Source organism: Nelumbo nucifera, chromosome 1, assembly GCF_055504915.1.
Source record: "Nelumbo nucifera cultivar China Antique chromosome 1, China Antique-T2T, whole genome shotgun sequence".
NCBI classification, from domain to species: Eukaryota; Viridiplantae; Streptophyta; class Magnoliopsida; order Proteales; family Nelumbonaceae; genus Nelumbo; species Nelumbo nucifera.
This window is the reverse complement of record NC_142649.1, coordinates 88,237,012-88,264,869: the sequence shown is the minus strand read 5'-3', so window position 1 is coordinate 88,264,869 and position 27,858 is coordinate 88,237,012. Positions and strand designations below refer to the sequence as shown.

The 27,858-nt window shown below is 37.3% G+C and overlaps 2 protein-coding genes and 1 pseudogene across 2 annotated transcripts in view; 2 read left to right on the top strand and 1 right to left on the bottom strand.

The window, feature by feature from the left end:
• LOC104599592 (putative glucuronosyltransferase GUT1) overlaps positions 1-10,483 on the top strand; it is a 34,248-nt gene extending 23,765 nt beyond the window's left edge. Inside the window, exons 5-8 of the mRNA XM_010262206.3 lie at positions 7,020-7,238; positions 8,491-8,634; positions 9,790-9,925; positions 9,997-10,483. Coding sequence (XP_010260508.1) covers positions 7,020-7,238; positions 8,491-8,634; positions 9,790-9,925; positions 9,997-10,226 — 729 coding nt within the window. The 3' untranslated portion in view covers positions 10,227-10,483. The remainder of the gene's footprint in view (positions 1-7,019; positions 7,239-8,490; positions 8,635-9,789; positions 9,926-9,996) is intronic.
• Positions 10,484-21,701: 11,218 nt separating this feature from the next.
• LOC104599591 (uncharacterized) lies at positions 21,702-24,752 on the top strand. Its single transcript, XM_010262205.3, has 5 exons — positions 21,702-22,231; positions 22,351-22,852; positions 22,938-23,139; positions 23,259-23,747; positions 23,989-24,752. Exons 1-5 carry the CDS (start codon positions 21,859-21,861, stop codon positions 24,367-24,369), a joined length of 1,947 nt encoding a protein of 648 aa, XP_010260507.1. The 5' UTR covers positions 21,702-21,858; the 3' UTR covers positions 24,370-24,752.
• Positions 24,753-25,207: 455 nt separating this feature from the next.
• LOC148803526 (uncharacterized) lies at positions 25,208-27,858 on the bottom strand (annotated as a pseudogene).

Sequence of the window (27,858 nt, the reverse complement as noted above, 5' to 3'; positions counted from 1 at the left end):
CCTTGTACCCGATTTCCCAGCCGTTCGAACTCTTTTTGATAATCACGTAAGGAGCCCACCTGTGTAATCTTTGACAATGCTTCGTCAAAGTCTTCACATTCTGTAGGACCAAATCTTGCCCAAAGTTCCTCTTGAAAAATTTCCCATGTCGCCTCCTTGCCTTCTTCCTTATAGGATCTTCTCAACCATTGCCACCATTGATTAGCCTTGCCTTCCAAATGGAAAGAAGCCAAGGACACCTTGTGAGATTCAAGAGTGCCTTGGTATTCAAAAAATTGATCTACTCTTGTGAACCATTCGGTGGGGTCATCTCCCGCAAATCGAGGAAACTCCAATTTGGCTAGTTTGGAAGAGAACAGTTGTCGTCCCACTTCGGAGTTGTCTCGAGATTCTTCTCTCATGTTGCGAGAACGCCCGGTAGGAGAGTTTGCCTTAAATTCGAGGCTGTTGGCAGTCGATGCAGCACAGTTGGAGAGTAGAGCTTCCGATAATTTGTTGATGGCATCTTCTAACTGATGGAACTTATCAGCTACTCCCGCCTCCATACGACTAAAGCTATCTTGGAGTCCTCCAAGTCCAGCCTCTAAGCTCTCAATTTTCTCCTTGTTAGTAGCCATGGTGCCTAGCTCTGATACCAATGATAGGTCCCAGTCAAAGCTAGAAAGGAAAGACTATTCTTCTTAAGGTGAGTATAAAACCATAAGATTTATTTAACTTCAACTGCCCTCCCATGTTGGATGGGTGGTGTTTAAATACAAGAAAATTCTCAACTTCCTTCCACTAACATAGCCACTGATTAAGGGATTAGCTTCTCTAGTAGTTAGCCTATCCCTAAGCCATAGGAACATAACTACTTAACCACTAACAACTTGACCTATTCTTAAGTAATAACTACTTAACCAAATTGACTACTTCCTAAGGCCAACACCTTGGCTTTATTGACCTATTCCTACGTACAGGTTACAAGGAAATAAAACAGAAATAAACTAACAAGAAAATGAAGAGAAAAGGGAGGAAATCTGCTGCTCTTCTCCCTACGCCATGTCACACACCTGCATGGACCATGCGTCTATCAATCTGAATGCCGAAAGTTTCTGGAAACCGGCGGTAGAGAGGTTCATAAAGAAGTTGGCAATGTGGAAGAGAAATTATACATCCTTGGGGGGAACAATCACCTTGATAAAATCAACCCTAGCAAACCTACCCACTTATTTCCTTTCCACATTTAAGATCCCAGTGAAAGTAGCTCGGAAGTTGGAGAAGATTATGAGGGACTTTTTATGGGAACCAGGTGAAGAAAAGAAAGATCGTTTAGTGAAGTGGGAGCAAGTCTGTTACCCTAAGGAGCAGGGTGGATTAGGTATAGGGAACCTATTATAGAAAACAAGGCCCTTCTAGGGAAATGGCTGTGGAGATTCCCTTGCGAAGAAGAAAGATTGTGGCATAGGGTCATTAAAAGCTTACATGGTGAAGCAGAGAACGGCTGGGATGCAAAACTAGCCCCCAATGTAGCTCCATCTTCTCCCTGCAAGGCAATCTTTGAGTTATATCCAACCTTTCTTCAATTTATCAGGTTTGAAGTTGGTTGTGGTAACAAAGTTTTATTCTGGGAAGACCTTTGGGTTGGGGAACTGCCTCTTATGATCAAATTCCCAGACCTCTACTCCTTATCAAACCATAAAAACAAAACATGTTGCTAGGCTTGGTGTGCTTTCAGATTCAGGGATCTCTTGGGATTTTGGTTTCAAAAGAGGGTTGAGGGAAAATGAGTGTGAGTCTCCAGTGCTTTTGATTTCAATACTTGAGAAGGTTTACTTGGACCAATCTATAGCTGATTGTAGAGTTTGGTCCCCAACTTCTGATGGTTTATTTTCCTGTGCATCTTTCTTTGGTTTGCTCACTCACATTGATCCTATGGGGGTGAACTTCCCAGTGAGAGAAATCTGGTCTAAACCGATCCCTCCAAAAGTACAAGCTTTCTGCTGGGAAGTGTTCCTAGGGAAGGTAAACACTTGTGATGTGCTACAGAAAAGGAGGCCAAACAATTGCCTCTCTCCTCATGTGTGTGTCCTTTGTTTGGGATGTGGTGAAACCCTAACCCATTTACTTTTATCCTGCTCTTTTACTTCTGGTATTTGGAATGTTGTTTGTTCTCTCTTTGGATGCAGATGGTTTCCCCCACAGGATGTGGTAAAAAAAGGAAAGTGCTTATGGAAGGCAGTAAGAGCAGCTATAGTATGGACTATATGGGAGGAAAGAAACCTAAGAATCTTTTCTGGAAAAAGCAAAACAAAGGAGGAAGTTATTGAAGCCATAAAAATCAGAACTGCACATTGGGTGAAGACCATGGAGATATTCAGAAACTACTCCACAAATGAGATCCTAAGAAATTGGGCTGAAGTAGCATAAACAGATATACCCAAAGTACTTGTATTTATGGAATGGAAGCCACCAGCACTGAACAAATTAAAACTGAACTTTGATGGGAGTTCTCTTGGCAACCCAGGAAGGGCAGGCATAGGGGGTGTGTTTAGAAATCAGTTGGGCGTGGTGGTGGCACTCTACTCAGGACCAATAGGTTTTGGTGACTCAATACAGGCTGAATCTCTAGCCCTACTTCAAGGTTTAAAGATGGCTGAGCAGATAGGAACAACAGACTTAGAAATAGAAGGAGATTCACTATTGGTCATCTCTTGGGCCAAAAACATCACATCAGCACCTTGGAAGCTCAAATTTGTCTTCAGAGAAATTGACACACTTGCAAGGAAGTTCAACTCTCAGTTTGGTTGGGTCAAACGGGATGCAAATGGGATGGTGGATACCCTAGCAAAACAAGGGGAAAATAGATCTTCCTTGTACTGGGCAGAATTGTAACTAATTACTGGAGATTGCAGTCAGTCCCTCTGTAATCTTTATCTATAGTAACTTAATTTCTCTGTTATTAATGAAAGCTTTTTTGCTGATCAAAAATAAAAAAAATGTAGAGTGATGGTGGTGATGAAAACCTTTCTTCCAAAACTTAGTTTTGGTCCACCAAACCCCCACCTCCCTTCCCCCCACCTCCCCCACAAAACAAAAAATAAAAAAAGAAATAAAGAAATAAAGAAAAAGTGAAAAAGAAAAAAAGAGGAAAGGAAAACCCTCTGATGTGGGGATTGGCATCTCTGGATTTGTTTACAGGGACCATGCTTATCTTCTCTTTATGATTCCAGTTTTACTGACTTCAAATGGATCACATCCATGTTCCACTATGCAAGAGATGCCATGTGGGTTCCAATTCATGGGTTGGACTTATAAGGTCTGTCATTCATCTTTTGGAGGCTGATCAAGTTGTAGTATTTTGTTGTTCTCATTCCATGTTTCACAAATGTTTTTCTGGTAAGAGTTTCACAAAAGCTTAGGAATTAAGTAGGTCAGAAGTTTATAGTTGGAGTTAAGTAGGTATGCTATTTTGATTTTTCTAGTTTCAAGCAGAAATCAGATAGCAGTAAGCCTTCTATCCTCTACTTTTTCTTTATTGGGTATGTGGGTTTATACCTAAACTGCCTCTTCTTCCATCCTTTTATGCTTTTCTGACTTTTGAAGTTCATATTGTCCCAAACAAACAGATGCAAAACTGAACTGAGTGCAAAATTATTTAAACCTTAGGGAAAATTATTTAAACCTCCCCTGTTTTTTTGGCAAATACTTAAAACCTTCCATTTCTTTAACCTCTGCAATAATCTCCCTCCACATTTCAAATAAATATGCAAATCAGTCTTGCTGTTAATTTTTCTGTAACAGAGATGTTGAAATTATGACTATGCCCTTGTTACCTTTAACATTTAATTTTTTTACTTTTTCCTTCATAACTCAGTTCAGTTCATCCACATATATGAATCAGATTATTTAGTAAACTCACTTAAATAATTTGAATCACCTTTTTGAGGGTAATTTGGTACACTTTCATCCCACTAAAGTTTCTTATGGGAAAAATAGGATTTTAAAAAATTCAAAGCAATATGTTAGTGTTTTCTATCAAGAAAATTATTGGAAAGGGTGCATTTGCATATTTATTTGAAATGTGAAAAGGGAGGATTTTGCAGAGGTCAAACTACAAGGGAGGTTTAAGTATTTGTCAGAAAATCCAGGGGAGGTTTAAGTAATTTTCCATTACAAATTTTATTCTATAGAAATTTTGGCGGAAGTGCATAAATGGGAATTGCCTCCAAGGATGTGATCAAGCAAATTCAAGCTTTGATGGATGAAGTGGCTGAGCCATTGAAGAACGCATTTCAGTACCTGATGGTCTTGGAGAGGCATTCACATCTTGATAGAAAGTTTGATGGTTCAACGGCAAGTTGGTGATGTCTATGGCGATGATGACGAAAGGGGCTTCTGTGAGAGAACTAGGTTTGGTAGAATGGTTGGAGTTTCTGAGTCATTGCCTGGTAGGGAAGTTTGTTCACTCTGACTCTGATATCAGAGATGTGGAGAAATGGGCAAGCAATGGATGGAGACATCTAAGCTTTTCTTGTGTTAGGACTTAATTGAATGCATGCATCTTTATTTCTTTCAGTTTCAGGTGGAAAGAAGATATGGAGAAAGCCCTAGTGAGAGATAAGTTGGGGATTAAAAGGGATCCTGAAATTTTCTTTGAAAGATTGACGCCATTGTTGGGGAAAAACATTGTTTCAATGAGTTTTGTTTGGATTGATGTCTATGGGATTCCTTTACATGCATGGAGTGTAGAAGTGTTTAGGGCAAAGGAAATGCATGTGGAATCTTTAAGAGATTTGACTTCAGAAATAGGAGATGGGAGAATATCCAATTTGCGAGGATTCTAGTGGAGAGTGAGGAGGTTAATGTGATCCCAACTAGACCTGTTCATGGGCCGGGCCGGGCCGGGCCGGGCTATTTTGACAAAACCCGAGCCCGGCTCGAATTTATTGCAGGCTGGGCTTTTTGGCCCAACTTTAAGCCCGCGGGCCTATAAGCATGTTCAAGCCTGTCCGGGGGTCGGGCTGGCCCGTCGGGTCACCCGGCCCATGAACAGGTCTAATCCCAACATTGCTGGATTTGTTTTACATGTAGAAGGTTTTACATCTGAGAATAGTTGTTGCTGGAGAGGATCCTATGTTTCGGATTAATGAGAAAAAAGCAGCTAGCTCATCAAATGTCAGGCCCTATCGTTATCCTAGATTCCAGAGGGAGGAGATGGAAAAATTGTACAAGAATTATTAGAGAAAAAGTTCATACAGCCTAATTCAAGCCCATATTCAGCATCAATCCTCTTGTTCAAGAGAAAAAGATGGAATGTGGAGTTTTTGCATTGATTACCAGGCTTTAAATCAGATTATAATAAAATACCGGTTTCCCATTCCTCTTTGTCATGAACTACGGGTTGACTTATATGCAGCCACTCTATTCTTTAAGCTTGATCTACGGTTGGGATACTACTAAACATGGATGCATCTGGTGGATGTACTAAAAACTGCATTCCATACGCATGATGGCCATTATGAATTCCTCGCCATGCCATTCGGATTGACAAATGCACTGGCAACATTTCAAGCCATCATGAATGAGGTGTTTTGTCCCTATTTGCATCATTTTATTTTAGTCTTCTTTGATGATATTTTGGTGTATAGTGTTGATTGGGCTTCTCACATACACCATTTAATCATTGCCTTGGAACTTCTGAGATGACATCAATTATACGCAAAGGCCTCATGTTTTTGAACAAACATAGGTCCAATACCTAGGTCATGTGGAGTAAAGGTCATGGTCGATCCTGACAAAATTGCTTGCATTCAAGGATGGACACCACCCACATTAGTTAAGGTCCTAAGGGCTTTCTTGGGCCCCACAGGTTACTAGAGACGCTTTATACCACATTATCCTTTAACGACAGCACCGCTCGCTTAATTATTACACAAAAATGCATTCTAGTGGGGTGAGTAGGCTCATCAGGCTTTTGCCACTCCAAAGCAAGCTATCTCTACTCCACCAGTTTTCTCATTACCTGACTTCTCAAAGCAGTTCATACTTGAATGTGATGCATCTGGGATGGGTCTAGTAGTCGTGTTAATGCAAGACGGGCAACCATTGGCTTATTTTAGTAAAGTGTTGTCACCATAGAACCATGCTAAGTCAGCATATGAGAAGGAACTCATGGTAGTTGTACTTGCAGTCCAAAAAGAAGAAGAAGAAGAAGAAGAAGAAGAAGAAGAAGAAGAAGAAGAAGAAGAAGAAGAAGAAGAAGAAGAAGAAGAAGGAGGAGGAGAAGAACTCGCACCCGGGCTCCAGCTATCCTGAGGGAAACTTCAGAGGGAACCAGCTACTAGACGCGGTCGCACTTGCTGTGTTGAGCACTGCGTGAGTTGCCGCAGCCTTAACAGTGTCGTCCCGCGCATGCTCGTGAACACGCGTTTGTGGGTTAGCGATGCTGGGTTAGGTGACGTGCAAGGTGTTTGGCAATTGTGCTTTGGGCAATCTTTGTGTTGATTAAACCCTAACAAATAAGAAAATAATAAAATGAAATTAGTATATAAACACACAAAATGAATATTTTAGTTTAAAATGTCTGTTTTATAATTTAAACCTCAAAAAATTAAGAATATAAAAGTTTTTTATAACATGCTATAGAAAACTGCTTGGCGATTAGGCTAGGCGAGCCTCCAAGGACACCTTGTTGCCTAGGTGCCCACCTAGGCGTTGCCTTGACAACTATGATGTTAGCCTAAAAGTTTGTTCTTTTTATTTCAGGTCTCTTTTTACTATACTTGATTATGCTTGATAATGTATTGTGGAATTACTGCTGTTTGCCTTTCTATAATTGGTTGATAGGTTTAAGATTCTTTTATTTGATCATTTGTATTGCACTTGTTAATTGTGACTAGCTATAAATATTTATAATAGTATTAATAGCATAGACAGTACTGACTTTGGGTGAGGTTGAAATAACTGACCTTTTAGTCTCTCTCCTTCAAGAGGGTTTTACATTTAACAGATTCTGTTATTGTTTTATGTTACCACAGGGAGATCGTACAGATAAGCGGGACACAAGTGCCTTTAACACATGGAAAGATATCATAATTCCTGGAAATGTTGATGACGGGATGACAAGAGATGGTTCTGCCATAGTTGAACCTTTACCTTTGTCAAAGAGAAAATATTTAGCAAACTTCTTGGGTCGAGCCCAGGGAAAACTTGGACGTCTCCAATTGATAGAGCTTGCAAAGCAGTTCCCAGATAAGGTTTGTTTTCTTCCATGTTGTGTGGGTTTTAACAATTTAAAAGGGATGCTGAATCTTTTATATTGAAGTTTTGATAGATCAGTAAATAAGCTTGGTAAATGCAAGAAGTCAAAAATGACTTAGTAAGCAGGTTTCTTTGTTTTGTACTGTGTTGAACCATGAACAAGATTATCTGTGATTTGCATTATGTATAGTTGTAATAAGTCAAAAAATGCAAGGAAACATAAAAAACAGCTTTTTATTTTTTAAATTATTGCAGTGGTAAGCACTTTCTGTGACAAATAATAATCAATCCACAAGTTCAGTTCCATCTTGATTTTCCTCCATATTTTCTGGGAACAAGCTTGTGCATGGAATCCAAGGTTCCAATTAATTACTTTGTTGAGGCATGTGCTGCATTCTGGTTGATATGGAAAATCCTAACTATCTCCAGAAAAATATTATACTTTTTCTATAAACATCTATCAATTGAAGAAATACTTATTCCACTAACTATTATTTTGGTTTGATTATTTAAGTGATGAAATCATTACTTGTTAGCAGTTAATTGTGTCCAGCTACATAATTGTATTTTATTTTTGGGTGAGAGGGTTAATATTTGTTTACCAACGCTGGTAACCTGTTTTGGCTTTTGGAGTTCCCATCGAATATGCTAATACAGTCATTTGAATACTAGATTTTGTAAAACTTAGAACGGAATAATTTTCTTCACATCATTGAAAAAGAACATAGTTGTCTTGGCATGATTCTATATCTAATAATATTTATGTACTTGCAATCTATTCATAGTAGTAGTATTCAATATGCACTTCACATATTCTGGATGATGTGACAAATAGAAAGTTGTTGCAACATAGGAACTGATTTAGTAATAACGAATAGATTTAACATGGTGAGTAACAAAGTATACATGCCATAGTAAGTACTAGGATTGGTTCTATCATGTATCAATAGGAGTGCCAGCATCTGGAAGCATTCGGGAATCAAAGGTTAGGTTTTGCCCCTGCTAAATTTTGAATTCAAACTAGCTTTATGTTCTGATAATAACAGGATAGGAAGAAATGACAGGATTCTTTGTGGTAAAATTTTGAATTCAAAACAAGCTTTCTGTTCTTGTTGTTCAGTACTTTATATCAAGCTCTGTTCAAAACTTGTTTCTGAATTTTGATTGCTATGGATTACAATGATGGAGATTTATCCCCTGCTAGTTATAGTTCATTTCAGAAAGCATGCATTTTGATTTTATGAACAGTTGGAATCTCCAGAATTGAAGTTTAGTGGCCCTGACAAATTGGGAAGGATAGAGTATTTTCAACATCTGCGCAATGCCAAGTTCTGCCTTGCACCACGTGGTGAATCATCATGGACTCTTCGTTTTTATGAATCATATTTTGTGGTATGCATTATTCTCTCTCTCTCTCTCTCTCTCCCCCTCCCTCCTTCCAGCAAAATCCATTCCTAATATTGTTATGGAAAAAGGTTTTCTATCTAGATGGATCATATACATCTGTTTTCTGCATGACTCACACACACTAAGGACAAATGGGAGAGCATGGTCAATCCAGACCATCTCTTGATTTTTTTTAATTTCCAGTTTGGCAGTTCCATGTTTACATCAGCTTAGCAATCCAACATATATTTGACTCTGTTCCTTGTAATATGAAACAGTTAAATTTGTTCTTTTTTTTTCCAACAAGTCCTATGAAAAGGAAACTGTGGTCAATGATGATGATGCCAATGATTTTCTAATGATTCCTATGGGTATACCATGTGGACATTCAATGGTTGGTACTTTTATTGGGAATGACAACTCTACTAGAGCTGTAGTTGTTTCTCTTCTTACTGGGGTTAGGATTGCTGGGTAGAGACATTTAATCTCCATGGCGGTTGGAGGTAGACCTGTTCATAGGCCAGGCTTCAGGCTTGGCTTTACACTATTTTGGGCTCAGGCTTTGGGTCGGGCCCATTCAAAATTTTCAAAAGCTAAGCCTGAGTCTGGTCCATGAACAAGTCTAATTGAAGGTAATTCCACAAATGCATTCAGGTGGAGTCTATGTATGGTGAGGCGGATCTTTAGGATTAGTTCACTACCTTAACCAGATAAGGGAGTACACCTTACTACTTTCATCTACAATAAGATGGATTCTCACCTCCTGGAAATTTGAATTTAGCTTTACAGGAATAGGTGTTTACAAGGCTTTATTATATAGTGATAGCTATCTTTTTAGTTTTAACCTCTGATCTGAAAAGGGCCTCTCTCTGTCTGTCTCTCTTCTTCTGCGTGTGTTTTGTACACTGGGGGTTCTTTGGGCCACATGGGTCACTGTTGGTTCTGAAAAATTCCACATGAGGATTGAGATGGGGTGGAATGTCTAAACACATTCTATTGCTGCCATCCAAATGGCTGCATTTTTTATTGTTGAATCTTATAGATTCATCTACTACATGATTTGTTTGACGAAAGCTCTCAAACCCCATCATTGGAACATGCTTTGTTTTATAGTCAATTTATACATGCTGGATGTCTCTAATTAGTCATTATATGAAACAGGAATGTGTTCCAGTCATCTTATCCGATCAAGTGGAGTTGCCTTTCCAGAATGTCATCGACTACACCCAGATATCAATAAAGTGGCCATCCACACGTATAGGACCTGAACTCCTGGATTACCTGCAATCAATTCCAAGTAAGTGAATGCTTTACAGTCTCTCCTTACTCATGAATATGTCTTCTGACTTAGTTGCATTCTACGCTCAGATGAAGAGATAGAGAGGATGATAGCCCATGGTAGACAGGTGAGGTGCTTGTGGGTTTATGCTCCTGAAACTGAACCTTGTTCAGCAATGGTTGGTGTGATGTGGGAGCTTCAGAGGAAGGTGAGAAAATTCCACCAGTCAGCAGAAACATTCTGGCTACACAACATAACTATTGTAAACAGAAATTTGGTGGAGTTCCATAATTGGAAACCTCCTATGCCATTGCCCTGATTTTGCTTCTGCACGTGCTTCTGTCTCCTATGCACATTGCTTGGATCCCTTGCAATGTTTCCCTCGTTTAATTGTTTGTATCTTTGCCAGTTGCAACTGGAAGAAATGCTTTTGATTCTCTGCAGCAAGTTCTCTTCATTAACGGGATTTCTGTCAGATGAATGTAGTCATGTAGATATGAATTGACGTATGTATACTCGTATCAAGAAGAAAAACAAATTGTATTCAATATATTTTTCACTATATTTTCTGGCCAATTTGAGCTTAACAAAGTTCATATAAAACATAATAGCAACCATCCAAATCTGTAAAATGTTGACAACTGGTAAAATGAGTAATAAGCCTGTTAATCGAGTTGTCTAAGTGAAGAAATTCTCATTAGTATAAATGTTTCAGCATCAAAAAAGACAAATCTGTTGACATTTCCAAAATATGACCTTTTCATGGATATTTTTAAATTAAAAATTTTGCATTTAGGCTGGATAAAAGCTTCAATACGAGATTAGATATAGGGCTTATGTCAATTGCATCATCCTGACCCATCTGTTACGACTGTTATAATAATTATTTGATGCATAGTCTTGATTGGCACCTTGATCCATCATGGCAGACGGGTGATCTCATAAGGTAGCATTCATAATTGACCCGATTAGGACTGGCCGGGCCCGGCCAAGATGGGCCAGGTCTAACCAGATTTTAAAGCACTGGTCCAGACTAGCTTGTTCTTAACCCCGCTTAGCTATAGCTGGGCCAAGGTGTTTCATGCATGTTACCACTCGTACATCATTCCAGAAGTGGAAACTTTTGATTCCTTTCCTACATTGAAGGGTTCGACACGCGTATGATGGGTTTCTTCCACTTGGGTGAATTGTGGCTTTGAATAGTACAGAAAAACGCTAATGTATTGATTTCTACTGAAGCAAGGTAGAATTCTTCAACAAATGAAATGAAGTTGAAGATCTGTGAGCTTGTGTTTCTCCAACAACTAAAGAGATCACCTTGTTTCTTCTTGATTCTTTTGCTCTCAAAAGACCACCAAAATAGAGGTCTTCTCGTTTTACAGAGGTCAAAGTACTACCACCATAGCCCTCTTCCATACAGAGATTATCATATAAAGTTTTTTCTGAAAATATTCCTTGCTAGAGATTCCCAACTTATGGAACAAATTGCTTTGCGAGTAATAGAAAACCAAACCAAATATCCATCATAACTAGTTACTTTAGTTTATTGGGAAGACTGTGCTATGAGTGGGATCAACCCATCATGTACGTAAGACTCCACTCCACAATTGGGCCTCTTAAGAAATCTATCTGCCCAGCCTACCTAGGCTATCCACCTTCCCAATTTCACACCCCATTCTACTGTTTACCTCTAAACGACATGCCTAAAACCTGTGGTCCACAATTGCGTTTCTCTCTCTCTCTTGTCTGGCTTAACGTATTTGTGAAGCTCCCTCTCATGTACGCCTCTGCTAGTGGCACCACCGTTCACTTGCTGAAAAAAAAAGGTGAAAGTTGGTGAAATGTAAGACTTACGTAAACTTAGCACTAAAAGGGTCTCTTGCGATTTCACATAAATGATGACTTCGGTCAATATGCTCTTGATCGATCGATGAGGCGTCAAAATCTACTGATTTGTACTTCATACAGAATTCTGATCATTTACGATTTACCCCAACTTGGATGCCTAAAAAAACAGGCTCCAATTAATGCGTCTCATGACTTGCACCGAGACTTTGATCCTCAGGAACTCCTAAGTTGGTTGTTGCCCTCGGAGTGGGCAAAGAAACGATTCAAAGCCACTAAGTCAAGAAATGGATCGAAGCCCATTATAAGAAGACTTGCACATTGCACCAGACCGGACTTGGGTCTGTCAACGCCTCTCAAGCAATTAGTGGATGCTGCATCCTATAAATTGAGTGATGCTGCTGGTGTTGAGGACATTCATTTGTGCTACTGAACATCATTTCGGCCACACTAATCGTGAAACCATTAATATATATTAGTGTGCCACAATTCAGTTCCATTCACTTCTGCTATTTTCTATTCCACATGGAGCTATAAGCCATATGAGCAAAATTCACAAACAGTTTGTAAACGTTCTTTTTTTTTTAATTTTATTTTTTAAAACCTAAGTTTACTCCAGGTGGAGGGTTAACCTCCTTAAATTTTATTATCCATTTATCAACAAGGAGATAAATCAGTAATAGAGGGAGAATGTAAACCGCCTTGCCCCAAAACCCAACAAAAAAATGCACACAGCTTCACTCTCTCAACCCAGCCCATTACAAGACTCTGGAACCAACAAGACAATACCAAATAAACACAAAGCTGTCAACCCAGCCCATTACAAGACTCTGGAACCAACAAGACAATACCAAATAAACACAAAGCTGAGCTTATAAATTGGGTTTAAATTTTAGTAAGGAGAAGCAAGTAAATGAAAATCCAAGGGAAAAATTCGTACTAGGGACGGATGATTATGGGCCAAGTCTGGTCATTGGCCTATATATGGAACCTATCTAATGTTTTATCATAAATAACCTCATCTATTTCTGTTACGTGGAGAAATTCTGTAGAAAATTTCAGTCGTTCATCGATGGAAAACCCTTTGGATTGGCCAAGGCTGTATTTGGTTTGATAAGAACTGAGAAACAAAGAGTTGAGGGATAATTGTTAAATAATTTCACGACATTTGTTAAGAACTTTCCTTCAACCTTATATTTCTCTTTTATTTATCTCATGAAACCAAAGACAGCTTAAAGGATGTTCGCAAAGAAAAGGAATTTTGAATAAATTGGCAATGGATGTTTGCTGGTTAATTATAAAGTAGACTTTTTCACTAAATGAGTGGATTAACTAGCAAAGCTGCTTCTATATTGTTCTATTGATTATATATCTTCAATCATCATCATCCAAGTCTTATCCCAATTATACATGACCCGAGGGGCCTAGCCTGAGGGCTCAGCCCCAAATGTTAAGCTGCCTGTGGCCACCAGCAAGTGAAGAATCCAAGACATTGCATTTCCACCCCATATCAAGGGTATCGTATCGTATATTTTGCTTACTGATATGCCTACTTTAAGATGCTTTTAGGAAAAAAAAAAACTGAAAATAAAGTACAAGGTTCAAATTAATTATGGACACACCCCCGCCTTGAATTAAGAATATGTTTGGTTTGAAAGGAAAGATAGGAAAAAGATAAGAAAATCTATACAAGGTTTGTAAATGTTTTTATATTTTTCCCTTTCTTTCACTACTTTTTCCTTCAAACCAATTACAGCATAAGGGTTTGAGTATAATTCCAGGTCTCAAGGATCAGAACGGTAGGAAATTTTCTGACTCCAATGAGAACACTATAAAGGTTCTTCACTTTGGCAAGTTGCGTGGATTGAGGGCAGTGAGTCATTAGAGAGTTTTCTGGGTTCAACGAAATACTAGGCTGTGTTTGGTTTGAAGGAGAAACGCAGGTAAAGGAAAGGAAATGTAAGAAAAACTATACAAAGTTTGTAAAAGGTTTCTACAGTTCTCTTCCTTCTATCTATTACTTTTTCCTTTAAACCATACACAGCCTAAAACTTGAAGGTTTCTTTACTTTTCTGTTGTAAAATTTTTGGAATGCTGAAGGCAGGTAAGATGGCATTCAACCTTCGGAATTGGGGAAAGATCTGTCAGCTTTTCGCATGTGAGAACTGAAGACAACTCCAGAGTCCAGACTTCTTGTCTGGATCTCGAAAGTTTCTCTCTCGTGCGTGTTTTGCATTTAAAGTAATAACCAAAACATCTTCTTCCATATAGTTATGGACGTTGTCTGATATGGGTAGACCCAAATTTGGTCATTTATATTTGGATTCGAATTGGATCTTATCCATCTGATTCGAAGCGATTGGGATAGGAATTGAATATTAAATAGCATCTATAAATTAAACTAAAAACAATCAAAATAATACATATTATTAATTAAAATAAATTAAAAATGACTTTAATATTGTATTTCATAAACAAAATGTATTGAAAATAATTTGTATTAAACTTGAAAAATATGACAATTAAAAGGAAAAATCTATATGAAACTTGAAAATACAACAATTAAAAGAAAAATTTATAATACCAGAAAGATATGATATCAGAAGAGTTTTGATCAATCAAAGCCTACTCATTAATTTTGACAAATAACACTGATTGGCTACAATCAAATTGGATTTGAATTCAGGTAAAGATTTGATTCAATTATAAATGAATCGAATTCAGGCAAATGGATACCGTTTTCTAGACCTATAAATCTGGTTCTAAGTTGGGATCCAATTGAGAACCCGCATCATAACTTATGATTTGACTTTGTTGACCAAGACCCTAAACAGGGTCAGCAGTCAACCCACAAGACTCGGAAGAATCACTCTTTCTCTCTTACGTTTATATTTGATGGCATCTACTTCTTGACATATCAGAGCTAACGGTGTAAACGGCCCTACTATCCTTTCTTGGGATGACTTCGGAGGTTGGTCCAGCACGGTCCATAGCCTTAGTTTATGTGGACTTGTGCTGTACCGTGGGCTGGACTGATCCATGGGCCAAGCTTTGGGTCAGGTCAGGTTGTCGATCGAGCTAAAGTATTTAAAAAAATAAAAAAAAAACTTAAAATTTTAATTTTATATAAATTTTGATGTATATAATTACATATATATACAATAATAAAATAAATTAGTATAATAAAATAAATAAACTTCAAAAAATAATTAATAGTACGAAAAATAAGTAAAATAAGTTCAATTATACAGAATAGTAGAATGGTCATGCGCTGTTCGTGGAAATTTAAATTTCAATATTATCTCCTTAACCATGAGTGAAATTCAAACTGATTACCGCTGGATCCAATATAAATCCACACGTATCCATATAATCTGATTCAACTATATTTAAAATACTGGATTACATCACTTTCTCACCAAGCAATAAGTCAGCATGGTAAAATTATCATTAATTATTGATATTAAAAAAAACTGAGACAAAGAAAGAAATTTCTCTACTTCAAGCCATGAAGCCAATATGTCAGCATGGTTAAGCAAAATTCTAATAATTACTTTCGATTAAGCAACCAACCAAAATTCAAAATTTCAGGGTTTAATTTCACATTGAATTATCAGATGGTTCTTTAATGTATTCATGTTGCCAAAATATTGTTATTAGTAAATACATAAACTGAATGCTTTATGTCAGTAGAAACATTATTAGGATAAATTAAATGTTGCCCTTTGGCAAAAATAAAGACAATCAGTTTAAAATTATTAGGATAATTTTACATTGACTTTGTTGACCAAGACCCTAAACAGGGTCAACAGTCAACCCACAAGACTCAAGAATAACTCTTTCTCTCTTACGTTTATATTTGATGGCATCCACCTCTTTTAATTGATGTTATGCTTATGTACCGACCTCTCCACGCGCCTTTCTGCCTCATATTAAAAAGCTTCTCTACGCGCCTTAGACGAGAAAATTGCTATCCCTAATCTTATCATTAAAAAAATTAATAAAATTATGCATTCCAGTCCAATCCGAAATATAAGGCGAATGGGTTTTCAATTTGATCCGGCTTCTCTATTGTGAATGGAATAATACAACTAAAAAATAATTGTAATTTAATTATATAATATAATAATAAATATAAAATATTGTATATATTTTAAAAGCCAAATAGATCTATGATACCAGAAAAGCTTTGATCAATGAAACCACACCGTAAATTTTGATTAATACCTTCTGATTGATCATCACTTTTGTACTGATTGGCTGCAAACTTTTCCAGTATTATCTTTTTGATATCAAAGTTGAACACTAAAATATTATATATAATTTATATAAATTTAAATTCGATATAATCCGTTGACAGTGTAATTGAATATGAAAATTTGATGCACATGATTTGCACAAAAAGAAGGATTAATTAACAATAAAAAACAAGCCTATGTGGGCTACCATAAAGAAATTGGATACTAGACAGTGGTATATATTTAGGCCGGTCTAGAGCGCCATCATTTGGGTCAGACTTTCATTTTTTTTATTTTTTTTTTGGCGGGCCCACTCCTCAAACCATTGTTGTGAAAATTAGACCGGACGTCAACTTGTTTGTTTTGGCTAGTGGGTCATTAGTCATGAATCATGGACCAACTTGTTCGATATCCATCCACTAATTGTTTAAATAAAATCTTTTTTATTTCTATGAAAAAGGGGTTATTTACTTAGATATATATCCCTCGTAGTTTTAACGTATTTATTAAAATCTATCCTAATATCCTCTATCAAGCCAACTCGAAACTTTGATATGTCTTGGTTCAGTTTAAATAAAATACTAATATGTTTGAATTAAAAAGTTTAATTTGAACTACTCTATTTTCTGAATGAGTTGGATTCCATTAAATAATTGATAAATTTAACTTTAACTCGAGAGCTCAAAAAACTAATATATTTTATATTTTACAATATAATATAATGTATTACAATATAAATATATGTATATATTATAAAATACGTTTTTGTATTATATAATATATATTGAACCAAGTACCCAAGCTTTTCAGCGAAACCCTTTTTTGGTCGAACTTGAAGTTAAAGTACCTAATCAAACTATCCTAAGGGAGCGGATTAACTGGAGACAAATGCATACACATTCGGCTGAACTATCTATCATGATTGAACGAGTTCAGATGTGTGCCTGGTAAGGGAGCGCCCTACAGTGTCCTATAGCACATCCCTGTGTGTATTATCATGACAGGAGTAATTAATTCTCCTCATTAAGACACTTTGGCCGAGTTTTTAAGATATTTATCTTTCTTTTATAAAAAGTCATGGCACTTATAAATAATATATTATATTATATTATAATAATCGAATTTAGATAATTATTGAATTGAATCAATGTGTATTCAAATTCGATTCGATAATTTGATCGATACAAGATGTATATTCGAATTTGACCGTTCACACTATCCGAATTATTCAAATTCAATTAGATTATTTTTGATATCGAATTCGAATTTAAATTTTCGAATACCATTGACACCCCTAATTCCTTCATTGGTGACCTGGAGCGTTGGGAAAAATTCTTCCTTTTATGACATTCTCAATCCCTATTATAGGCTTGCATTCTCAATCCCTATTATGACATTAATCACCATAGTCCCATCATATCAATTTAATTTATGACACGTACAACAAACTGTTGTGTTATTTGAACATTTTACTTCAGCTAATGGATTAGGTCTGTTGGTACTTTTTCTTGGGAGAATGACTGATAATCCTAGAGTCAGAATTTATAGGTTTAAAGTATATTTGGGGTAGATACCAGATCGGAATTGATGCTAAATCAAGAACGAATATGGATACATAGAGTGTGGTTTTTGGACATTCTGAATGTTTATAGCTTTACATTAATGCTAATTCAAGAACGAATATGGATACATAGAGTGTGGTTTTTTGACATTCTGAATGTTTATAGCTTTACAGCAGGAATCATAAGTCTATATTAGACTTATCTGTACTTTTCTGTAAATTAAACCGATTAAATGCATTTAAAATTGGTTTAATGGTTTTATATACATGTCGGTTGGTTTCGGTTAATCAGATAAATAAATCGATAGTCTCTGTTCGGTTGGCACATCTATATATGTAAATTAAACTGAGTCGAACCAACCCATCTACACCCCTACTGGTAAGATTACAAGGTTCTCCTTACTCGTGTGTGAGATTTTCTTTAGAATGGACCTTTCATGAATCATATAGCCGAGGAAGATGGTTCAATGCTCAAGTCAATGGAGCAAAACATATCTAGAATGAGAGATACTATTATTATTTCGGCTGGAACCATAATTTTGCTTCACTAGTTGGAAAGAAATTGATAATTCTAAGGCTATTCGTTCTGAATTTAGCGTGTATTTTGTTGTATGGGTCTTTCATGATAGGCATTTATCAAAACATCACCATGTTATCGCTGAATCAACATTTTTTTCATCATATTCATCTATACGCATTGATATTCATAAAATTGGGTTTTGACTTATGTGCGCACTTTGGGGAGAGTTTCATTTTAACGCTCCCCTAATGGTTGAGCATTTATTCACTATTCTTTTGATGTAGCGCCTAATAGCACCTATTTGTCTATAAACAATTTATCAAATACTTTTCTCAACTTTAAAAATAAATCAAGTACAAACATTTCTTTAATAAACACAAGCTATACCAAACACATAATCAATGATAAAATTAACAATACGTGAAGTGAATCCTAATCAATTTAAATTTTAAGCCCAAATTTGACCTATATAATGTTAGACGTCATCATCTACGTGTAGAAGAAATACTAAATGGTTCTGAAAGGAGAATGATAGATGTACATGAACTAACGTAGAAGGATGCTCTTTAGGCTGTGCTTGGATTCCGATCATAAAGAAAGGAATTGACAATTGAGGACCAACTTTGGGTCCAAGAGGAATGCTAGTCTACATGTGCTTCTACAAAAGCAGAAATGTATCATTGCAGAGACGATCAATTCTGTGTTTTTGCGGATTAATTTCAAAATTCATAGTCATTTCAACTCCGCCAAATGGGCTCCGGTGATTCAAACAATCATATTTCTTTGCAACAAGGTTGTGAGTCAAGAGAGTAGTCTCGTGGTGGTTTGATTTCTGGGTAATTGGGAATCCCTGATTTCCACATTTACACTTCTATCTCTGTGGGTCGGACAAAGCATACCGAATTCATCTCGTGATTCACAACCTTGTTATTACTTGTGCCTACTGTTGTTGCCTCCACAATGGTGGACTAGAGTACCGTGTCTCTAAGAATAATAAATAAATTAATTAAATCAAGACAAGTCAAGCACGGAATTTCTAGGAGATGAATACGGACCCAAATCAAGGATTCTATGCCAATTTTGTATTTCAATGCAGCCTCAGTACTCAAGAGATATTCATGCATGTATTCTGAAGGGTCTATCCTGACTAATACAAGCATCAAAGTAGTTTATTAAATAAAGATACATCAACCTACTTAATTAGGGTAGGATCCAATTAAGATTGTAGTCTGTAGATGAAAAATGGAAACCTCAAAGCATACGCAATTAGTGAATCTTGCATCTGGATTCCCTCATATTGTACTAAAGGTTATAGTTCTACAAGGGAAGGAGGAATTAGTTATAAAATCCACTCCTACCTGCTTCACTCATGATATTGCATGTACAACTCGGGTTGGCCCGACTTAGCAAGACAATATTTTACAATGCTTGGGGTCAGCCCTTTGATCGAGTTGGGCCCATTCGAAAGTGGTCCAATATTCCGAGTCCATCCAATACCTTCAATTGCAGTTATTACTTATTTTAGGGAAGGACATGATCGAGGCTTGCATGACTCTAGTTTATGAATATACACTACTTGGACTGTGTTTAATTGGGTGTATTTATCGGTCTAACAGGCTTTTGAAAAATCCACTTTTTATAATGTGGTTTTTAAAAGAGTGCTCTTTGAGTGTTTGGCTCGTCTATCAGCTATTTTGTTCAAAGTTAAGTAAAGTAACTTCTTGCAAATGTGAAAAGTTAAATGGAGCATTTCTCCACTTTTTTAAATGGGGTTTTTTAATGCAAAAACTAATTTAGATATTTTTCACCAAATGATTCTTTTAGTTGATTTAGCAATTGGCTTCCCCAATATGAAAAGTACAAAAACTTAGAGAAGCATTCCTAAATCTTGGAAAGGTGGGTATTAGAGCAATAGTTGGTTGCTCCATGGTGACCTTAGTGATCAGGGTTCAAATCTTGGAAATAACATACATGTATAAGGGTAAGACTGTGTACACCTGTTCCTCCCCAGACCCTACATTGGTCGAGAACCATGCCCACTGGGCTGCCCTTTTTTACTAATAACCCATCTTAAACTGACCCCATTATGTTCAACGTTGGGATGCCAATAGGTTTGTCTCAACTCGAGCCCAACAAGACTTTGACTACATCTTCATGTCCCAACACAAACCTGCTTCCCCCAGAACTAGATCTAGTGAGACATGAATAAGCAAGGCAAGGTGATATAAATTATGAAAAATTTTAATGGAGGAGGAAATTAAAACAAAAAAAAAATAAAATAATAGATCACTAATTAAATCTTCATAGGAAAGCACTTGGAATGTTGAACATATATTCAGCTAGCTTGGGGAAGTGGGGATGGCCTAATGACCTCTATTGAAGCAGCAGAGTCTCTTAATGAACAAATTAAATCATCAATTAGTTGAAAACCTGATACTGTGTAATCAATAATACTGTAATTGTATCCCTTTACAATCTCTTCTGCAAGTTGTTTTGAAGAGTGGTTAATATATATCTTCAAATGTACAGAGTTGACATACTTAAAAAGGTCCAACAAGAGGTGCTCCAATCAGCCAAGTCTTGAGCGACTTCTCCATGCATGGGCCATACGCGTTATTGTTGACAAATTAAGATGGCAAAGCTATGGAACTTGACATTCCAAACTTTTAAAATAATGAGAGTCAAGAGATTCTTTGGGTTGGGTCCTAATTCCATAATTTTTATTCGTTGAATAAGGCAACAGATTGGGGCGGCCCTTGGCTACAGACGGGGCATCTTTGTAATCAACACTGGTAATTTTATTGACCCAAATGCCACAGATACTTTCTTGGTCAATTATGCAGCTAGCAGATCCATACTTCATCTTAATAAAACATCCAAAATGTGTTTTGGGACCGAGTAAAGAAATATATGATCCTGGGGCCCAAGTATATATTTCCATCTTTTTCTGTTTTTTTAATCACAAATTAGTAATGATAATTGGAATGAAACAAACCAAATAGGCAACTAATTTACTAATATTTGTTTATACTTACCATCAATTTTCTGGTAAAAGTTAAAAAGTTATATTATGAATTGATAAAAAATTTTGAAAATTAAAAAAATAAAAGAACAAGTCACCACTAAATTTTCCTATACCAGATTAAAAAAAATAAAAAGAAAAGACTTAAAATAAAGACCTTGGGTTGGTCAAATTATTGGTAGCTAGGAATTGGGATATTACCAAAACTATTCTTTGATTAACAAATGCAAAGAATATAAATGAAAGAAAAAAAAATCAGAAGACCAAGTCACAGAAAATATAGTAGTTGAAGTTCTGTTTTAGTCAGGCCGTGTTCTGGTCAAGCCATTGGTCATTCAGAAGTTACAAACAAATTCCGGCAAAGTAGGGTTCCCATCTGACCTGGACTCACAAGACGCCTAAACTGGAGTGAATCTCCAGATTTAGAGCTTCCCTGTCAATGTGTCCACATTGTGGCATGAAGAGTAATTGCCAAGCAAGAAAGATGAATGAACAGACTGCTTTAAATTATTTAATTTCTTTTAATCTCCATAGCATGAAATAATAAATAGCCAACAACTATTTGACTCTCTTGTTCTCCTCCTATATATACCCCAATCCCCCAGCCCCCAAACACAAGCACACAAAGCTAGACTAAAAGATAAACCATATCCCAAGAGTAAACATTCTTGGGCATTTTCTTCTTGTGTTTCTTCTTGGGTTTCTTCTAAACAATTAGTTCATAATCTCCAACATCTGTCTCTTTCCATCCTTTCTATCCCAAGCATGGAGATTGAAGAACTCATGGCAGAAAGCATCCATGGTGACTCAACAATAGAGGGACACCATGGAGAAAACTATGCTAGGAAAATGTTTCAAGCCCTGGTGAGAAATCCATCTGTGCGAAGATATGCTTCGGATGTTTCAGATGAGTCGCTCAACCGAACCAAATCCATTAAGATGCTCCAGATGGGCGTCGATAGGAGCGACCCCGCTGAGACCAAATTTGCCTGGCTGCGTTCACAGCTGGTTGGAGCCGAAGTCGAGTTCGATACTCCATATGGGAAACGCCTTCTTACCTATGCCGATCACACTGCTTCTGGGAGGGGTCTTCACTATATTGAAGATTACATTACCAATGATGTTCTTCCCTACTATGGTTAGCTTTTGATGAGCTCTTGTAATTGCTTTTATTGACAAAACATTAATCGTTTGTTGGGATTATTTTTCCAAGAGGAAAGCTTCTGAATCGAATTGAACCTTTACCCATTTGTGCAGGTAACACTCACACTGGTGATAGTTTCGTTGGACACAGAACGACCAAGATGGTGCATGAAGCAACAGAATACATCAAGAGCTGCTTAGGGGGTGGCGTTGATGATGCACTCATCTTCTGTGGCTCCGGCACCACCGCAGCTATCAAGCGCCTCCAAGAGGTGATGGGAATTGCAGTTCCCTCGATCATGAGAGAAAGAATGCTGAAGACCCTAAGGAATGAGGAGAGATGGGTGGTGTTTGTTGGGCCATTTGAGCACCACTCAAATGTCTTGTCATGGCGACAGAGCCTAGCGGAGGTGATCGAGATTGGTATCAATGAAGATGGCTTGCTAGACATGGCAGCTCTGAAACTCCAACTCGAGACTTACAAGTCCTCCAATCGTCCTATGTTGGGTTCATTCTCTGCCTGTAGCAATGTCACCGGAGTCTATTCTGATACACGCGCCATCGCTCGGCTTCTTCATCAACATGGTGCCTTCGCATGCTTTGACTTTGCTGCGAGGTATGTGTTTATTCCTTTGTTTGGGTACATATGTTTGTGCTGCGCCTGATAACCAATTAACGTAGATTTATTTGGATTGGTGCAGTGGTCCATACGTGGAGATCAACATGCGATCAGGAGAGCTGGATGGGTATGATGCTCTTTTTCTTAGCCCACATAAGTTCCTCGGTGGCCCTGGAACCCCTGGTCTCCTTCTGATGAGCACCGCCTTGTATCAGTTGAGATTTTCTCCCCCTTCAACCTGTGGAGGAGGAACTGTGAGCTTTGTAAATGGCTTCTCTGAAAGGGTAAAGACTCCACATATCTTCTAACGCATATCGTAGTTTTTACTCGTTTATGGACTACTGTTTGAGTTCTCGATCATGCATGTTATACTGAGATAATAATATACAAACATGATTTGCAGGACACTTTGTATTATGAAGACATAGAAGAGAGAGAAGATGCAGGGACCCCACCAATCATCCAAAAGATTCGAGCAGCACTAGCTTTCTGGGTGAAGGAGTACATTGGTTACAGTGTGATTGAAGAACAAGAACATTTATATGTAAATGCAGCTCTGAGAAGGCTTCTCCCCAATCCAAACATCTGGGTGCTGGGGAATACCCGAGTAAAGCGACTATCAATTATCTCTTTCCTTATTTTCACCACCTCAAATTCATCCACAGATGTGGGTGAAGATGGTAGAAGAGTGAGAGACAGAGGACTCAACATGTGGAGAGAGTATGGGAACAAGAAAGACAAGCCTCTCCATGGGCCATTTGTCGCCAAGCTCCTGAACGATCTCTTTGGCATACAAGGCAGAGGTGGGTGTGCTTGTGCTGGCCCTTATGGTCACCTTTTGCTTGATGTCAAGGAGACTCTTTCTCTTGCCTTCCGATCTGCCATCCAGAAGGTAAATTATTAAATTCTTCATTGGTCATTTGCAATTAAAAGCTCACAAAGTAGTTCTATACTTCTAATTAAAGCAAGCTGAACTGAAGTTGAGGCCATGGGTCTCCCTTTGCTTTTGAGGCCCAATATGTATTAAAATCATAAGCCCACAAGTATGGGCCTATATGGGCCACTGGGTTGACCAAACTCAATAACACCCAGTTAAAGCTGATTAATGTGTTGTCATTATTGTTATTTTGTAGGGCTATGCTGGTGTCAAACCTGGATGGACCAGAGTTAGCTTCCCCTACTACATGTCCATGGAAGAGTTCGAGTTTATCATAGCTGCAATGGAATTCATAGCGATATACGGCCAACGCTTCCTTCCTCTGTATCATTTCAATTGGAAAACTGGCAACTGGATTTTCAGAAAAAGAGCATTTGTTGATAATCAAACAGGAGAGGAGCGTCCTCTTGACTTCAGTAAATTGGCATTAGCTCAAAAGAAGGCTACTGGGGTGGTTAATAAGTATGCATCCTACTTAGAAGCTGCTAAGATTATGGCAAATTCCCTCCCAAAGTTTCCTCCACCTCGTAAGGTGCCCAAAGACATAGATCTCAGCCTCGTTCACTTCAGGGTCTAGCTCCTCTCTGGTGTCTTTTTGTGGAGGAATAAGCATTCACATCAAAGCAAAGCAACTAAAGAGCAGAAAGAGGATTACATCGCGTAATCCTTGGATTCCTCTGAATAAGCAAATAAAATATAGGAACAGAAGAAATTACTTCTTGTAATCATTTTACTCAGAAGATACCACAATTTAATAGCATGTTAGTTGTGCTCTGAGCTATTCATGCTTTGCATTTAGTCATCAAGAAAATAGGCTTTTTTTTTTTAATTTGTTCCATAAATTATTTAATTTGTACTTTATTTGCAGCTTAATTAATAAAATTTGGTGGCACCATCACCCAGGCTTTTGGGAAAGACAAGCAAAAAGGAAGACCCAACATTCTTGCTTGTTATCTATTTTGAAATTCACTTTTGGATTTTCATTGCATACATAATGGGCTGTTAAATGTAGTGTGGAGAGGGCAGTTGAATTTATTTATATTTTTGTTTTTATTTCTCTAAATTGATAGGTCAATTGCAAATTTTACTTTTCGAGAAGTCCAATGCAATGAAAACTGGACTTAAGCCAACAAAGACATTGAACTATGCATTTGCAAAGAGATTTAGGTAGTGTTTGAGAACATTTAAATTTAGGTAGTGTTTGAGAACACTTAAAAGTAAGACATGGGACCACACATTAAGTGGTTTTTAAGTATTTATGGGTGTTTGGTAAAAAAGAGGGTAAGAAGTATTTATTATTAAAAAAAGTACTTAAAAAAATGATATGGATGTGGCTTTTTTTTAGCACTTTTTGAAAAAGTGTTTCTTCATTTGAAGGGGACAAATCCATCCCTGTTTTTTCTTTATTGACAAAACTACCCCCACTCGAGTTTATCATCTTCTTCTTCCATTTGAAACACTATAACAACAGGCAACGGCAGCGTTTGGTTGCAGGTCCACCAACGGCGTTCTAGGGTGAGCAAAAGCCAACGTCTCAACGCATCCAATCTCTTCCCTTTGTACAATCCTTGAATGAAGACTGTAACTAAACGCATTCGGTGAAATCCCATTATTCTACATCTTTCTAAAAATCTTCTTGGCATCATCAAGTTTTTGAGCCTTATAGAAGCCCTCAACTACAGCTGTGTAGATTACAACTTCCAGGAACGTACCCTTCTCGTGCATTAACCCAAACAGCTTCATGGCCTCTTGGACCAGCCCATCCTTGCAAAGGTCATCAAGCATTGCCACAGCATTCGGGATGAGACCCGTTTCCTTCATTTTCCTAAAAATTTCATCGGCATCTTGTGGTGTCGAATCTAGTTCTGCTTTGACATCAGTTTCTGCAACTTGGGTGGGAGAAGTTTCATTTGTATTCTCTTTCTTCTCTTCACAAAGCCTTAATTTTTTGAGGAAATTCTCGTCCAATGGACTCCCTCTCTTCTCTCCCTTCATGGGTCTATTAGGAAACTGCACTGAAGGACTTTGCTACGACTCCGATGTCCTTCTCTCGTTGACGATGTCTGAACCAAAGTTGAATTTGTAGGGAAAAGTATCACCGTTGAACCTACCATCTCTCTTTCCCTCTCTATTGGATCCAAAATCAGTTGGTCGTATTTAGTCAGGTTTTCTCGTTTTCTCATTTTCTCATCATTTTCATCATTTCCAAGCTTGAATTTTCCATTGAAATGATATTAAGATGGCTCTCGTCGTTTCTCTCATCTCAGATGGACTAGTTGGGGATAAAGCTAGAAGACAACGGAAGAAGGAGAGGGAGTCAAGAGAGACTTGGGAGGCGGAAATGGGAATCCAAGAATTTTGTGAAGGTTGTTAATCAGAGGAATCTTTCTGTTGTCCAGTCTATAGTTCCGGTGGTTCCGATAGTTCTAGTGAAGAAAATGAGAGGGAGAGGGAGAGATCTGAATAATCTACAGTGGACGGTAAAATTGTCATTTGTATCAATATAAACACTTATGGGGGAAGTAGCTTACCAAACATCCCCACCCCAATAAATGCTTAAAAATATAATAAGTGATTTGAAAAGTGAATTACCAAATAGCCTTAAATTGTTAAAATAAGTACTTCTAAGAAGTACTTGTTACACAAGTACTTAATCATCAAACAGGGCCTTAGGCAGTTCCATTACCAGCAATATACCGATATTTTCAACCTATCATTGTCTTGGCTGGTCGAACAATTTCAGTTCGGGTTAACTTAAAATTTGCCAATTCTTTGAAAACCATTGATTTGGGTGTGTGTTTGAAACTATAGTCATCTTGTGGATGAACCATTTCGGTTCACACCATGGGGTGATCACAGTGTTCGGTTTGTTGTGGATAGGACTGGTCCACAATATATCATGGACTAGCCCCGTCCACACCTCAAAATCTCCTCAACACATATATATCATGGTTATAATTGGCCCACATTGATTTTCTCTCTACTTGATATTGTACGTCTCCTCTTTATATTGTGCCCTATATTTTTACCGTTGGAAAATCATTCATTAATAAATAATAATTTTATTAATTTTTTAATATTTAATTTTATCAATAAAATGATGATTTTTTATTTTAGTTTTAAATTGTTTTATTACTATTTTTATTAAAGTAAATATTTATTGGCTAATATTAATTTATTAATGCATTTTTCAATTTATTATATCATATAAAGTGTAAAAATTAGACACTTATGATGAACCGTGTAGGTTAGTTCATAAATTGTATATGAGATATATGGAATCAAAAAGTAGATGTGGACTGAACCAATCCACATAGTGTACCCACAGTTCAAAACAAATATGGACTATAGTGTGGTGTGGATCGGTCCTTGATATAGTAGTGTGGTGTGGAGTAATCCACACCCACTAATTTCTCTTCTACGCTACAAATTTAATCAATGACTCACACTTCGGCAGTTGAGTTGTTGACCCACTTGACTCAGTCAGCAATTTAGGTTACTAATTACAAGAATACTTCCAAAGGCTTTAGCATTGCCCTCGCTTGTTGGATTGGGGTGATTTTTATTCTTAATTTTGATTTGGAGTAACTTTCGTGATCTATGTGATATTTTGGCACTTATCCCAGTATTCATTTGGAGTAACTCATGAATCTATGTATTTAATTATATTAATTTATCTATTAATGAAGTATCTATTGCTGTCAAGATTTGCAACAATGGAGAATCCCTGCTGAGTTGGAATCACAAAATTCGATCTAAGACCTGAGAACTCCATGATGTTCAGGTTAGAAAAAAGGAGGAACAGAGAAGAGAGACACACAGCTTTATTTGAGAAATTGTGAAGTAGTGTCATGTGGTTGCTAATACTTCAGTTAAGCACCCTATACAGAGGAGGAATCCCTGACGTAGGAGGAATAAGTTTCCATGTTAAACTTGGTTTACTTATTCGGCATTCCCCCTTTCTTCGCTTGATTTCTTCAAGGATAGACCTTTCAATAACTCGGGCTCCTCTGTCCTGTTTCTCCTCATTGTTAATTTCTCCACTTTTCCCTGATTTGTGCCACAT

What these genes read in the sequence shown, in the direction of transcription:
- LOC104599591 (XM_010262205.3), top strand. Translation starts at nt 21,859, where the DNA reads ATGGAGATTGAAGAACTCATGGCAGAAAGCATCCATGGTGACTCAACA. An exon ending in TGATGTTCTTCCCTACTATG is followed by an intron (nt 22,232 to 22,350) that starts GTTAGCTTTTGA and finishes CCATTTGTGCAG; the next exon opens with GTAACACTCACACTGGTGAT. An exon ending in TCCGATCTGCCATCCAGAAG is followed by an intron (nt 23,748 to 23,988) that starts GTAAATTATTAA and finishes GTTATTTTGTAG; the next exon opens with GGCTATGCTGGTGTCAAACC.